The following is a 16164-nucleotide window of genomic DNA, read 5'->3' as shown; positions in this document are numbered from 1 at the left end:
TGGTACAGTTAAACTGGGGGAACTGTTGCAGAGTTAATCCCCAGAATGACGCACTTACACTGCTGTACATATACATCTTTCCATCTACAGTATATAAGAAAAGGAGCTGAGGTGAGTTGAGGTTGAATGTGGGGTATAAATACTGCAGTATCACCATCCGCAGTGCTCTCAGTCTGAACTGTCGCAGACGGAAAACCAACACTGTTCCGCACTCTCTATCTCTCTTCCATCTCCTTCTCTCACACACACATACGTGTTCATTATACACACTGACAGCGTATGTGGTGCACTGAGGTAGTATGTTGTGTGGTTAGGAGTGTGTTTTTATGCCGCTCTCTTTATCTAGTCTCATCTTGCTAGTTGCTATGGTAATGAAGCCGACACTATTGCCAATTGTTGAAGTGATCTAGTAGATCATGGGAACTGTTCCCTACCATCCAGTAATAGACACATGGGCTCATTTGTGCATTTTTATGAGGCCTCACTACATACTTTGAACACAAAACACACATGTACGCACACGCAAGACACACAAATGCTGCAAAATAGTCTGCTTTTTTTTTTACAAAGAGGCAGCTTGAAACGCTTGTTTTTTACCATCATGAAATTGCAGACACCCCCAACCCACACACTTCTTAAAGCCATCATTCAACTCCCACCCACCCACCTCCCAGATCTGCAGCAACCATATCAGTATATACACACATGCACGCAGTCTTCTGTTCAAATAGGAGTGATATTCCCCCTTCTCTCTGTGCTTTTCTGTGCTTTTCTGTGTGTGGTGTGTGTGTTGTGTTGTGTGTGTGTGTGTGTGTGTGGTGTGTGGTGTGGGTGTGGTGTGTGTGTGTGTTTGTGTGTGTGTGTGTGGTGTGATATGTCTAGATATGTCTGTGTTAGCAGAGGCGGTGTGCCTTCAGGGTCATATTGAGCAGCGAGCTACTGCAACGTTTAGATGCAAGAGAACATCCTTCACTCGCTCATTTTCTCTTCACACTCTTTTCTTTCTCTCTGCCTCTGTCACTATCTGTTGCTCTCTGTCTTTCTGTCTCTCTTTCTCTAACTCTTCATCACTCTGTCTGATTCTCTATTTTCTTTCTCAACTAGAAAGTGTCCCACTCTCTCTTTCTCTACATTTAAAAACAGCACATCCCACTCAGACTTCACAAGGTTTCTCTCCTGCCTCCACCACCTCTCTATGCCGGTCTGTTCCTCAAGTCCTACACTTTGCTCATCCCTTCATCCATCCATCCTTCACCTTTTCTCTATTGATTCATCTGTCTAAAGGCTTTCCTCCGTCTACCTATATCTCTGCTGCCGCCACACCAGTTTCTTGCTGTTCTCTCGTGCTATCTCCTCTCTGTTTCCTCGTATTCTTCTCCCTCTTCTCCCTTGTCACTTCCCTCCTTTCTTTACCCTTATCTTGTCTCTCGGCTCAGCCTTCCTTGCAGCACCTCTTGCTTTTGGCCTGCCGTTTATTTCTTTTGTCTCCTTTATCTCACCACCTTTCTTTCAGTCAAGCCTCAGCTCTCTGCTGCTGCATGTGTCCTCCTATACATTTCTCCCCCCGTTGTTATAGACTTCCTTCTCTCCACCCTATCTGTCCTATGTTCCCTTGATGCCTGTTGGTCCGTGGCCCAGGCAGCGCCTTCGTCCCAAGCGACCAAATCTGCAGGGAGAACAAATATTGCTAATTTGATCTGTCTGTGTGTGCGTTTGTGACATGTGAACGCATCCCTGTGTCCATATCTGTAAAAGCTCAGGGATGTGTGTTTGTGTCTCTGTGGGGCACAGATGTGTAAGGTCAACATCCTTCTGGAAGAAGAAAAAGAGGGAAAAGAAAGGTTGCTCACACCATTAGTATGCAGAGCCGTTCTTAATATTATATCTTAATATTTTACGTGGAACAGGTGTGCGTTTGTGCACGGACCTACAGTATGTGCAGTGTTTACTTTGTCAAGAACGAATCAGTTTTAATTCAGGGATTCAGGTGAATTGATGCTTTGAAATACAATTATATATTCCCTAGCCAACAACTAATCAACAGCCACCTTTTGAAATTTTAGTCACACACTCACACAAAAAAGATTTGCTCTCTCTCTTTCTCGCTCTCACACTCTCTCTCTCTCTCTCTCTCTCTCTCTCTCTCTCTCCACTTTCAGATTACTTATTCCTACTTATTCCTCCCAAGCCCCTTTGCCTCCTCTCTCTCCCTGCTTTTAATACCCACAATCCCCCTTGGGCTTCGCTTTAGCCCGACATGGCCGAGAACATAATTAATTTCACAGCATCTGAATGAAAAGCCTTTTCACAATGCTTCTAATTAAGCAAGAATAATAAGGTGTTTCTCGAGTTAGCAGGAATGCTAAAAAAGTGTCTAACAAAAATTAGGTATCTTGTAGTGCTGTCGAATGATTAAAATATTTAATCACGATTAATCGCATTAATGTCACAGTTAACTCGCAATTAATTGTGATTAATCACACATTTTTATTTATTCAAAATGTTATAGCTATATATTCAACAACAACAAAACAGATACATGAGATAAAACTGTTTTCACGCATACGGGTAATTCACTTGTTTCTCGCTAAAAGTTCAAGTCATTTTAACATTATTGTGTAACCTTGCCTCTGTTTTCACCTGTTGCAGATTAACGTACATTAACATCCCATCGTCTCTTGAAAGTAGCATACCTGTAGCAAGCTTCTTTGTAGTAACTACCGATAAAAACAAACTTTGAAGAGGAGCTCCGTGCTACAGAGTGGCAATTGCTAGTTGTTGAAGCCGAGCAGACCTCTGTCAAAGCTTGGTCGTGTCAGCGGCATTTAGTAGATGTGTTGAGCCGCAAAACAGCTCCTCAACAACGCCTCCAGTGCCCCGCATGGTGCTTCTTCAGGTCAGTGGTAGCTGGTGGTTCAGTTATCCGAGAATACTGTAGGTGACTCTCAGCCGGGGCCAGAGCACCGCGAGCTGCCGGTCATTTCGGCGGAGATTACATGAAACGAGTAGTGTGCAGCGTGCCTGTTGTTTTGTTTCCGGTCTAGCTAGATCCGGTGTGATGTTGTAGTTTACTTACGTTACTAGTTGTTGTGAAAAACTACAAAGTTTGCTAGGCAAAAAAAACATTAATCTCATGATAAAAAAAATTATTCTGTTAAAATGGGTTTGCGTCAACGCCGTTAATAACGCGTTTAACTGACAGCACTATTATTTGGTAAGGCTGCGTAACAACCGCAGTTGTCATACCTAACTTTATTTGCTTTTTTGTACTGTTATTTCTTTTACATTCTGTGGCTCCAGCTGTTTGATTAATTGCATTTTGGATGAGAATGCTATAAATTCTCTTAGAACAGCAGTATATTCACAGTTGGCCTGTGCAAAGGGCACTTTGTTTTGCTGAGTATAAAAACTCCATTATTCATTGTATCTAGTGCACCTCAGCTACATAACGTGAAGGATTTGAGGAGAATGTCACTGAGAAGGCATGGTCCACCTTTGGACTTTGGTGACACCTCGCATGCATGGAAAGTCACATAAAGCTGCGAGTAGTGCTGAGGGCCAAGCCTGCTGTGGGTCTCAGCTGGACTGGACTGGGCCAGAGGGATGTACTGTCTGCACAAGGTCACACAGAATCATCAATCATCACTGTTTAAGGGCTGAGGTTGGGTTATAGTATGTGTTAATAAACCGCAAGAAAGCCCATAAGCTTCTGTTGGGAAGCAGTCACCATGTTCAATTCTTCAAATGATCAAATTGGTTCAGTTCACGGTTCATCAAAGTTACATCACACAGAAACGCGCTGTAGAAAGGTGGCTGAGGGAAAAACTTCCTTTCAGCTGCTCTACCTACAACTTGTGTGAAGAAATTCAAATGCTTTTTGCCTCCATAAGGTCAAATTGTTCACTTGTCCTGTAAAATAGCTTCACATCTACCCAATGGATTGGCACCAAATTTTGTACAGAAGTACTTTATACCCAGAGGATGAAGCCTATGACTTTGGTAGTCTTCTGAGTTTTCCTCTTGCGCCAACTATTGAATAATTTGTCGTGAAATGTTGTGATCCCCTAACTTTTAAGTTCACCTAGCACAATCATGTTTTCAAATTTTCAATATGCCCAACTACCTATTGACATTCCCATCATCCTCAGCTGTACTTTGTGTTGTGCAAATGTTCAAATGCTAACAAGCTTAGCTAAGATGGTGAAGATGTCAAACTTTATAACCGCTAAATTAAACATCAGCATGTTAGAATTGTCATTGTGGGCATGTTAGCATGCTCAAGTACAGCCTGAAATTGCTACATGCTTGTAGACACTTAGGGCCCTATCTTGCACCCACCGCAGCGCAGTGCAAAGTGTCTTTGCAAGTTTAAGGTCGACGCAGTTGTCAATTCTCCGTCCAGCACCCACGTTGTTTGAATAGCAAATGCACCTGCGCCCATCTGTGCGCCCATGGCTGGTGTGGAGGTGTGTTCAGGTGCATTCTTGGCGTATTGCTATGTTGAGGCAGCGGAAAGTTATTGCGCCACTGACCAACAAAAATCTGGTCTAAAGTCAGTAACGTAGCATTTCATTGTTATTTTACAGTGCGTTAGTAAAATGTGCCTAAGCTAGTGCACAGTGTGTGCACACTATGCTTGTTACACACACACAGGGACGTGCAGAAGCACACACACATGCAAAAGATCTAAAAAAAAATATGGAAAATGTGAAATAGTATTGTGATATGATCTGCTCACGCGCTTTCCCTTCATGTACAAGCAGATCAGTTTCTTCTCCTGAAAATCTCTTCTAGCTACCTAGCAAATCTACCATACTAGCAATGCAGCAAGGTACAAACGCTTTTAAAGTGAATGGGAGATGATACTCTGATTGGTTTATTGCATGTTACATCAATGATTAATTAAGACACTAAGTGTACAACCCTTTCCAACCATGCGACTGGCGCACAGACTCTTTTTTCTGCCTTTAAACTAGCAAAAGCGATTCCCGCCCTGAACTGAGATCATTAAAATAGGGCCCCTAGTCTTGTTTAGTCTGAACCAAAAATCTTTTGCTAAGGTTTTTAAATTGAACTCAGTGGACAGTGCTGAGGGGAGAGAGTGATGTCAATCAGCCAAGGACCTGGGCTGCCTGTCTCAGCTCTCTGCAGTTCCCCGAGGAGTCTTGGTGGCCTTCGTCGGCTCTAACTTGCACCCTCATACACTTTTCCTGATAAGCTGCTCTGTCACGTCAGCAAGGTTGCTGGTGTTGGTTATAGGGAGGAATCACCAGTCCTCTGAGTCTATTGCTTTCAAATATGATCTGTTACAGTGAAGTCAAGGACAATACAACGCCTTCAAATAGGTCTGTAGGCTAATGCCGTTAACTCTTTAGTCTGTACTACACGTAATTACCACATACAGCTAATTAGGCTTCAGCACACATCTAAGGTCCTAATAAGGTGCAGTTATGATAAATAGCTTGCGGCAAAGGGTTTCTGTGAGTGTGTATGGGTGTCTAAGAGGAGGAGGCTCGGCTTGTCTTATTGCTCACTGTTATTGGTCGACTTTATTATCTGCCAAATAGCAATATAATGGATTCATATCTCTTCTTCGTCTGAAGATATTATCACCATCTTATTGAAATCCTTTTAATTTAGCTGTCACCTAAACATTTAGGCCCAAAATCTAAAGAAGACTTGACACTTAAAATTACCTGTGACAAAGAGAGGAGAAAGATAGAGCGTTGTGCTGTCTCTGTGATTTATGGATTTCATAAACCCTAACCCCCTCTGCTGCCATCTGACACGCTATTCTTCTCTGAACACACAGAGCCTTCACAACAATAGCACAGCTATGGCCCTTGTCAGTGTAGCATGCACACACACACACACACACGCACACACGCCACTAACAGCAGGGTCAGAGCTTTGGTTCTGTCAGCACAGCCTCCCACAGCGCTCAGAGCAATACATTAACCATCCCACTGTAAAGTAAAACCTAATGGAGCTTCCACAGGCGTGTATGTGTGCGCACGTCCTCACACAAACATATCCAATCTGTATTTTTATTCCTTCCAGTGGTCCCAAGCTGTACATGTGGCCCGTGAATTCTTCAGTTACCCATTGACACAGATCTATGGAGAAGACAGCACAGTATCATCAATGTTGCTGTGCACTGAAGACCGAGAGCCTTGTTAAACGTTAAAGAGTGATACTTCATAAACCCTGTGTACGCTGCATTATCCCCAGCCACATCATCATTTGACAGGGGAGGCAGCAGCGTGTAACACTCAGCTCTGTACAGTGTGTCAGCAGCACAGAGTTGATTGCTCCACTGTAAGGACAGACGTGGTACAGTAGGAATAACGTATGCTTTGTCTGTGTCAGAACATCCAAGTGTCAGCACTGTCAGGTCCATCGCTGTCTGCAACACATCAAGAAGTTACTATTTTCCCCAGTACATAGCCACTTTTCTACTTTTTTTTTTTTCGTGGTTTCAGCATCCTGCCAATTTTTCAATCTCTTCTGTTCCCACATCCTCAGGGTAGATGGTAATCCTTTCACAACAACTTGTATACAAACCAATTTGGCAGTTTCAGCAGTGCACCTCCCTCACATAAGAGACCCAGAGGCTAATTCTATCAATGTGTGGGTAGCTATAGCACTGCCCAGAGATTCAGTCCTCTGCCTTCATGTCTATATGAGCAGTTTGTTAATGATACATTTGGTAATAAATGTTGTCAGATCAGAATTTAGAGCAGTGTTTTTGTCCTGATGTGACCTCAGGGAAGAATGGGAGGCCATTGCTGCACACAGACACGACTGAGCTTACCAGGCATTTATAGCCTCTTAGCAAATACGTTGGTAACTGGTTGGTCTTCAGTAATGAAAACACAGTTGTAATGCCCTTCACTGTCAGTTCTGGACTTTGAAGGCTTAACTGACCATGGCTTATTGTCTCTGTCCTCGCTGTTGTGTCTAAGAGGCATCAATGAGACATCAATGGGTTGATTGTTTGTGATTGTTTAGCTTTAATCTCCTCATTCCACTCGTCTTATCTCTCTCTTTTCCACTCTTTGTCTTCTCTCACCCCCTGTAGCCCCTTTCTCTCCTCCAGGCAGTGAGACAGTAGTGAAGTTTGATTCCCAAGGGGATGGCGTGGGCCGATACAACATCTTCAGCTACCAGCGCTCTGCCGATCGTTACGGTTATGTGCCAGTAGGTGATTGGGCAGAAAGTCTAACTCTGAGCAACGATCTGATTCACTGGCCCAGAGAAGTGGTGCCCACCTCGCAGTGCAGTGACCCTTGTGAACGCAATGAGATGAAGAAAATGCAGGCAGGTAGGAAACTGAATATTCAAAAAAGTTCTTTTTATCACAGTCACATACCATACCAAGCAGCAGTGCATTTTGAAAAATCTCAGACTGTCACATTCTGCTGGTCATAGGTAACTATGCATCTGAGCATGAAAATATGATGTGCGGAATTCCCCAAGGCTCCATTCTGGGCCTCTTTTGTTTAACATCTACATGCTTCCACTTACTCAGATTATGGAAAACAACAAAATAAATGACTATAGTTATGCGGATGACACACAAATTTACATGACCTTATCGCCAGGGGATTATAGTCCAATACAAAAACAGACTAAGTGCATTGAACAAATTAATGACTGGATGTGCCAGAACTTTCTTAAATTAAATGAAGAAAAAACTAAAGTGGTTGTTTTTGGAAAAAAAGAGGAACAATTAAAAGTGAGCGCTGTTCAAACAGCAATGTTAAAAACAGCAGACAAAGCCAGAAATGTTGGTGTAGTCATGGGCTCCAACTTGAATTTTACATTAAGACAATTACAAAGTCAGCCTATTACCACCTTAAGAATATATTAATGGTTAAAGGACTTATGGGTCAACAGGATTTGGAAAAACTTGTCCATGCTTTTATCTTCAGTAGACTTGACTACTGTAACGGTGTCTTTACAGGTCTCCCTAAAACATCAATCAGACAGCTGCAGCTGATTCAGAACGCTGCTGCTTGTGTCCACACTAAGACCAAGACAGTGGATCACATCACTTCAGTTCTGAAGTCTTTACACTGGCTTCCTATGATTCAAAGAATTGATTCCAAAATACTTCGGATGGTTCATAAATCACTAAACGGTTTAGGGCCAGCATACATTTCTGATCTTCTACTACACTACAAATCCCCCAGACCTCTCAGGTCATCTGGGACAGGTCTGCTTTCTGTCCCCAGAGTCAGAACCAAACAGGGGGAAGCAGCATTCAGTTTCTAAGCTCCACATCTCTTGAACAAACTACCAGAAAACTGCAGGTCCGCCGCAACTCTCAGTTCTTTTAAATCAAGACTGAAGACCTTTCTTTTTTATGTTGCCTTTCTTTTAAATGTTTGTTGACTTCTTTAATGTTTAATTTCTTATGCTGCACTGTAACTTTTATTCTTGTGTTTCATCTGTTTTTATTTTTTTAATTGTTTTATGTAAAACACTTTGAATTACCCTGTTGCTGAAATGTGCTACACAAATAAAGTTGCCTTGCCTTCATATTCTTGTTTCCCAGGTGAGTACTGCTGCTGGATCTGTACAGCCTGCGAGCCTCATGAATACCTGGCTGATGAGTTCACCTGCTCGCCGTGTGCTCCTGGCCAGTGGCCTACTGATGACCTGACAGCCTGTTACGACCTTCCTGAAGACTATATAATGTGGGAAGATGCCTGGGCCATTGGTCCAATTACCATCGCCTGTGTAGGGTGAGTGATAAAAGGTCATCAACATGATGTCTGTTTGTGACTTGTCCTGAGGGTGTGTGTGTGTGTGTGTGTGTGGTGTGTGTGTGTGTGTGTGTGTGTGTGTGTGTGTGTGTGTGTGTGTGTGTGTGTGTGTCTGTGTGTCTGTGTTTGTGTGTTGTGATGCTAATCTGCTAATGGGTATTGTTGCTTCCCGGCCCCGGCGAGTTTGAAGAAGGAAACATGGAGGACTACACATGTTTAAAATCAAAATTTTAGAAACAGGAGTCTTCTTCTTCACCCAATAAAAGAAAAATAATATTGAAAAGAGCAAAAGACTGGCTTTTTGAAGCGTGAAGGTTACCGTAGCTGTAATATATACTTGGAACTGCGTGGCGTGAGAGAGTTGATTGCAATAAATGATCTCAACGGTGGATGGGAGAAACTGCTACACATTGGACCTTTAAATAAAGTGTAAACACAAGAGTCCACAGTCTGAATTCTATTTATTTACTCTTTTTTTCCAGTAGTAAGCATGAAGCAAGGTCATGGTTAAAATTCTGGGTTTAATGCATTCAGACCAACTGTTTATGACAGCTAACATAGGCCGTGTATGTGTGTATGTATGACCTATTACGCCCCTAACACCATAATAGGCAGGATATTGAAGGTTACACAATTAGCATTTACTTTAAACATCTGTTTAACTATAACCACACACACACACACACACACACACTTTCCAAACCAACCATATCAAAGGAAATTTTCCGCTGAGAGCTGATCAATAACCAGTTGTCAACAACACACTTCCGTTTTCGGTTATGCATTTGTGATGTAGCTTTTGCATTTGTGTTGTAGCTTTTGTATTCGTGATTAACCGTCTCTACCACCATAGATTTGGGGATTTTTACACTCCAAGGACCTCTAGATACACATTTACAGTTTATTTACTTGAATACGAGAACTATGCTGCTTCCTTACTTACATGTCTTCTACATGGAGTGTCAATGGTGAGGATGCTGACTTTTTGCGTTTCTTGTTATAAAACTAGTCAACTGAAAATGTTATAAATTCAGCTTTTTCAAACAACTCATGGAACTAACAGTGGCTTACTTAGCTAGCTAGACACAGCTGATGAAATCGGCCAGTTGTTATTTCAGCAAAATCAACGGTCAATCTGCTTTTGCCTACCTTAGTCTGAAATCAAGGACCCATAGTTTAGAAAATAACTACGAAATTTGAAAGGTAAATCTGCTGCTATTAAACATAGCAGCCCATCCATCCATCCATCTTCCGCCGCTTATCCGGTATTGGGTCGCGGGGGCAACAGCTCCAGCAGGGGACCCCAAACTTCCCTTTCTTTTCCATAAAGAAAGCTTTTCCATACTTTAGCATGCACAAACTGTAACTAATATTAATGGGCCTATACTGATAATGGAAGATTTTGTGATTATTGTGATACCGGTACATTGTGTTATATTAAAAGCTGATCCTGTGACTGCTTGTCTGCTTTGCTGAATAACTTCCTCTTGTCCACAGGTTCATGTGCACCGGTCTGGTGTTCTGGGTGTTTATCCGACACAACCACACACCGTTGGTAAAAGCTTCAGGCAGAGAGCTATGTTACATCCTCCTCTTGGGAGTCTTCATGTCCTACGCCATGACTTTCCTCTTCTTGGCCAAACCATCTCCTGCCATCTGTGCCCTCCGGCGCCTTGGCCTGGGCACGTCATTCGCTGTCTGCTACTCCGCCCTGCTCACCAAAACGAACAGAATCGCCAGGATTTTTAATGGCGTGAAAGACGGAGCTGGTGCAGTGAGGCCACGCTTCATTAGCCCGTCTTCTCAGGTGAGTGATTGCAGCACCATGTCCATCCATCTGACTGATGCAGATGGATGCATAGACAGACAAACAGATCTTGATTACCTTACCTTCTTCTTTTCTCTTCTTATTCAGGTGTTCATCTGTCTGAGTTTAATCTCTGTCCAGTTAGTGATGGTGTCAGTTTGGCTGCTGCTGGAAGTTCCTGGGACACGGCGCTTCACGTTGCCAGAGCGACGACAGACTGTCATCTTAAAGTGTAACGTACGCGACTCCAGCATGCTGCTGTCACTGGGATATGACGTGCTTCTGGTCATCCTGTGTACTGTGTAAGTGTAGATAACTGGTTTGATTTGCCATGATAGTATATTTACAGTATGTTCTCCACCCCGGTGCACTATGTTTTCATGCACACTATGAAAAAAACATATCACATTTTGCTGATTTAAAATTATGCAGGGATGAATTAAGAAATAATCACAAATCAGTTTTTCATTTCAGTTTCAGAAGTTTTGTTTACATAGCAATAATCTTTTCAGTAAAGTATTTATTAGTTTTTCCTCTCTAGATGGTGTCTACCTGATCAGAAATATGATTCTCTCCCTCTAGGTATGCCTTCAAGACCAGGAAGTGCCCCGAGAACTTCAACGAGGCCAAGTTTATTGGATTCACCATGTACACCACCTGTATAATTTGGCTGGCCTTTCTTCCCATCTTCTATGTTACATCCAGTGACTACAGGGTATCTTCTTGAACACACACACGCACAATACTTGACTCTGTCTTTAAAGAGGACGTTTCATTGACCTACTTTCAGAGTCAGATTCAGATTGTCATTTCAATACATTAAAACGTGAAGGAACAAAATTCATTACCCAGGTCCAGCAGTGTACACAATACTTAACTGGCAATGTTTTAGCTAAATTAGACACTTTAATAATAAATAAAACCTAAAACCTATAACAAATAAAAATGATCAACAGAACAATATTTCCTGTTACGTAACCCTTATCCTGACCATGACTGCTATATGACTAACCTCAACCCAAAAAAATGTAATCCTAAACTCAATTGAAGTTCAACATGTAGGCAAATGTGCTCATTCACTTTCATTTCAAGAGTTAGATGAGAAGATTGATACCACTCTCATGTCCGTACTCTAACCAGAAGCTAGCTTATTTAGCTTAGCATAAAGACAGAAAAAGGGCGGGGGGGGGGAGCGAGCCAGGCTTTGTCCAAAGATAATAGAATCACCCACCAATATCTCTTAAGATTACTAATTAATATGTTCTATCTCGTTTGTTTAATCCATACAAAACATGAAGTGTACAAATGACAATTAGCCGTTTAGTTGGAGGTTATGTTTCCGCTTTTTTGTGGTTGGTCTGCTAGCTTTGATATTTCTTAAAATATACCTTTTGGGGACCATTTTTTTTGAAAGATTATTTTTTGGGGCTTTTCCCTTTATTTTAGTAACAGTGGATAGACATAAAAGGGGGAGAGAGATGGGGGATGACACGCAGCAAAGGGTTGCAGGTCGGATTTGAACCCAGGATGCTGCAGGACTCAAACTACATGAGGCAAACACTCTAACTGGGTGAGCTAGACACCGCCCCTTCTGGAGACCTTTTTTGTCCTCAAACAAAAAGGGGGGCTCCATAAAATGTAACTGTGTGAGCAGTTTTTTGGCCCCTCATTGTGATGAATACATGCACACTGGTCACAAAACAGTAACAACCCAGGTGTAGTGGCAACTTAAACAATTTCTTATCCTGCTGGCAAATGTCCCGGCTCTGCAGTGTTTGCCTGACATACAGACTCTGGCAAACTGCTGACACCTGTCCAGATTTAAAGGGAGTGAGTGTTCACCTGATCCATACAAACCTTAACACACACACACACATCTTAATCACACGCTTACACAAACACACACACACACACACACACACACACTGTGCACTGTATCAAAGGGCATAAGAGAGGAGTGCTGATGCCAAGGCTGTTCATTTGATCACTATAAAAAACATCTCTCTCTCTCTCTCTCTCTCTCTCTCTCTCTCTCTCTCTCTCTCTCTCTCTCTCTCTCTCTCTCTCTCTCTTCCCTCTCTCTCTCTCTCCCCTCTTCTCTCTGGAAATCTCAGCATTTCCCTGGCCTTGTAATCTGACTTTAAGATTAGTCAGGTAGAGGCACAACATCACCAACATGCACAACCACCCACTAATACATTGTAGACATATCCACACAAACACACTGACACACACACATACACAGAGGAAATGTTGAAGGGTTGATCACTCATGTGCTGTAAAGTGATTCTACTGTGAGTTGTTGTTTTTAACCCTGTTACACTTTTTTCTGCCACACAAAGTTGGACACAAAAATGATATGGCAGCGTCAAAGCTATATATAACACACTCTTCCAGGCCTACCTGAGATTGTATCCCTCTTGTACAACAAACCACAGAGAATTAAGTTAAAGCTACCACTCTGAAAATGTTAAGTCTGGCCTCTGTGGTCTCTGTTGATGAAGTCTTTTATTGATCCATCCTGTAATTGTTATCCTCTGAACTGTTGCAAGGTAACAGAGTCTGCCAGTAAACAGTTAATACTCTCAATTTACAGGCCTCATTGGCTCTGTGTACGTATAGTTATTGGTTAATTACTTTAGGCATTTCAGTGCTTTAAATTTATCCATTCAATTTATTGTTGTTGCATTTTCTGTTAAGCACTTTGTAATGCTCATTCAAATAGTGCCTTTGAAAAATGTTCCTTATTACAGATTATTAGCCTCAAATTAGCTCCTAATGGCAATTGCTTTTGTATTGCATTAGCATAAGATGTATCCATCAAAGTCTGGCTACTAATTACTGTCTCCTCCTCTTCTCTCTGCAGGTTCAGACCACTACCATGTGTATCTCAGTCAGTCTTAGTGGCTTTGTGGTCCTGGGCTGTATGTTTGCTCCCAAGGTCCATATCATCATGTTCCAGCCCCAGAAGAATGTGACCAGCCACAGGCTTAACCTCAATCGCTGCAGTGTCAGTGGGGCTGCCACCACATACGCATCTCATGGTAGGTTACATGCGGTTACCTCATTTTTAAAGAGACAGGGGTTTAGAGCAGCACTCTCTTGCTCTTTTCTTATTATGCCTCTGTCAAATAGGTGTTTTCAGCATTCAATAGTCAGCACAACAGACAGCTCTGCTTTCCACTTTTGCTATAGGGGATACATAATCTTTAATTATAAACTATCAATGTGTTAGTTTTCTGTAGATTTTTGTTTCTTGTTCCTATAGTACAGGTTAGTTATAATGCTATTTCTCCAAACTGTTTCTACAAAGGTTACCATCAGTGTTATCAGTTATCATAGTTATAGCTACAGTTATTATCATCATAGCATTCGCAGAGCTGTAGTGCTGAGTTCAAGGAGAGGCCAACAAAGATGCAGGCCCCTAAGAAATGGCTGGAATCTTTAAAAGATGTTGAAGGTTTTGTGACAACAGCTGATATACAGCATGTGTAACACACATTGCACCTCAAAAAATATAAAACTACAGTATTTAATTGGCTTCACAAAAGAATTCATTAAAGGGTTGGGTGCAATTCCAATTTTTTACAAATGGCATCCCAGCATCATGTATGTGATATTTTTCTTTTCATTTGCCTATAAGGGCAATGCTCTTTCTAGACCTCCATCACAATCATGAATATTTTATGATTTTTGCAACTTTTTTATGTGATTTCATGTCAAATGCAATGGCATACTTTGAGAAATATATATTGATCATTGCTCGGTCCTTCCTACGGGATTTGGCAAAAGTTCAAAATATGTCACATAGTCTGTTGCTCTGATTGGTTGTAGGTCTATCCAATTGAGTGCAGAGGCATTTTCTTTCCTAGTTCGGTTGAAACACGCCCCATAATCACAGCCCAATGGAGCAGTATCAGACGAGTCTGACGACGTCAGGCTAGCAAAAATCATCAACTGAGGAAGACCTTATAAACGATTATATGCACAAATCTAATGTCAAAGAATTAAACTAATTATCTTCTTCTTTCTCATTCTATCTTGTTTTATAGCCTCTGTCAGCGCCCACCCCGTCCCAACCGTGTGCAACGGGAGAGAAATTGTCGACTCCACTACTTCCTCTCTGTGACCACACCCAGTCCACTCATTAATTCTGCCCCAGCGACTGTTAGCCAACCCATGAACATTGTCCCCCTCAACCATCATTCCCCACCTCATTCACACACTATATACACTAAAAAAACACAAACATATACATATGTACACACACACACAAATACAAGCACAAACAAACAAACAACCTTCCTTGTGGACTAGAACTGTATTGTTTCAAAAAATGTAGAAAGTGTGTAACTATAAGTAAATTATTTTCTAGGGATGTACATACATGGAATCAACATTGTTGTAAGTAGAGAAACAAAAGAACAAAAAAAGTTTTTAGGAGGAATTTTTGGAGCCTTTGTTTTTGATAGCTTTGTTATGATGCGGTGTAAATAGACAAGCGCTTAATCATGGTAGGGGGGCGTGTGTCCCTCAGTCTGGATGCACATTTGTGGCTCTGCTTGCCTCACCTGCAATATCCCACAGACTTTTTATTCTCTTGCTTTTTTGTAGGCCTCATTGTAATAACCAATTATGTATGCATTTTTATTGTGTATCTGTACATTTGTACATTATACTACTGATGGTTCAAACAGCACAATGATGACGGTCTTGTAACCCTAAAATGAATGTGGACATAAGCATAAACTGGATGGTAAAGGATGGCTGTAAAGGACATGTACAAAAAAATCCACCCAACTCACAATTTTCTGTTTAAGAGTTCATCTATTCACATCTTAGTTGATTTTCTTTGCATCTTAGATCATTATTAAGAACCTATTGTAGCTGTTTTTGCAGGAAAAAATATGTTTGCTTTTGATACAAATGTTCATTTTTCTATTTCTAATCATGGGATCCCTTTATCTCAACGGCCATAATTCCAGACATATGTTAAGGCAACAGAATGTTCACTCCCACTCTCAAACTGCCTATTTCTTTAGATGATTGCTGTAATGAATTTCTAATAATAACTAGTGACAGGGTTGAATAGATAGAGTACATTAAATTAATTTCTTTTGCTTCAAAACTGTCAACACAGACAGTGCTGCGGTAGTTCTGTCAACACAAACTGGTGTCTTACCTGGTAATTATGAATTTGTGCTCAAATGACTCAAACACGAATGGAGGGACGCTGTCTGCTTTGCTAAACACATGTTGAATTTTTCCAACTACAGGGGAGTGGTAGCTCATGTTTTCATGCCACATAGATACAGTATTTAGTGATGTTTTGAATATGGCTATGTGCCTTACAGTATGTTTGATAGTGTTTGGTAGAGGTTTAAAAGAGGTCAGTTTTATAAATCCTTGTTTGGTAAATGTAAAAGTGACCCCAGTGTAGAGAACGTGTTTCAGGACAACACAATGTCAGTTTTATTCCCTAGCAAGCCTTCTGCCATTGATTGTTTACCTGATGTGTTGCAACAGTGAATCTGAGGAATCATTTGAAATAACTTTCTTTACACCCTCTTCTTTCTCCAGTCTGTG

The 16164-nt window shown here is 41.5% G+C and overlaps 1 protein-coding gene across 10 annotated transcripts in view; it reads left to right on the top strand.

The window, feature by feature from the left end:
* grm3 (glutamate receptor, metabotropic 3) overlaps positions 1–15342 on the top strand; it is a 39602-nt gene extending 24260 nt beyond the window's left edge. For 9 of the 10 annotated variants that reach the window (XM_032524505.1, XM_032524506.1, XM_032524511.1 and 6 more), the window contains 7 exons: positions 7082–7324; positions 8561–8750; positions 10269–10578; positions 10687–10880; positions 11161–11293; positions 13445–13622; positions 14631–15342. In XM_032524505.1, the coding sequence (XP_032380396.1) occupies positions 7082–7324; positions 8561–8750; positions 10269–10578; positions 10687–10880; positions 11161–11293; positions 13445–13622; positions 14631–14707 (1325 nt within the window). In that variant the 3' untranslated portion in view covers positions 14708–15342. The remainder of the gene's footprint in view (positions 1–7081; positions 7325–8560; positions 8751–10268; positions 10579–10686; positions 10881–11160; positions 11294–13444; positions 13623–14630) is intronic. The other variant, XM_032524515.1, reaches the window with a different exon arrangement.
* The last annotated feature ends 822 nt before the right edge of the window (positions 15343–16164 follow it).

Source organism: Etheostoma spectabile, chromosome 8 (genome assembly GCF_008692095.1).
Source record: "Etheostoma spectabile isolate EspeVRDwgs_2016 chromosome 8, UIUC_Espe_1.0, whole genome shotgun sequence".
Lineage (NCBI taxonomy): Eukaryota > Metazoa > Chordata > Actinopteri > Perciformes > Percidae > Etheostoma > Etheostoma spectabile.
The sequence above is the reverse complement of the archived record's forward strand: the minus strand, read 5'-3'. Positions and strand labels throughout refer to the sequence as shown.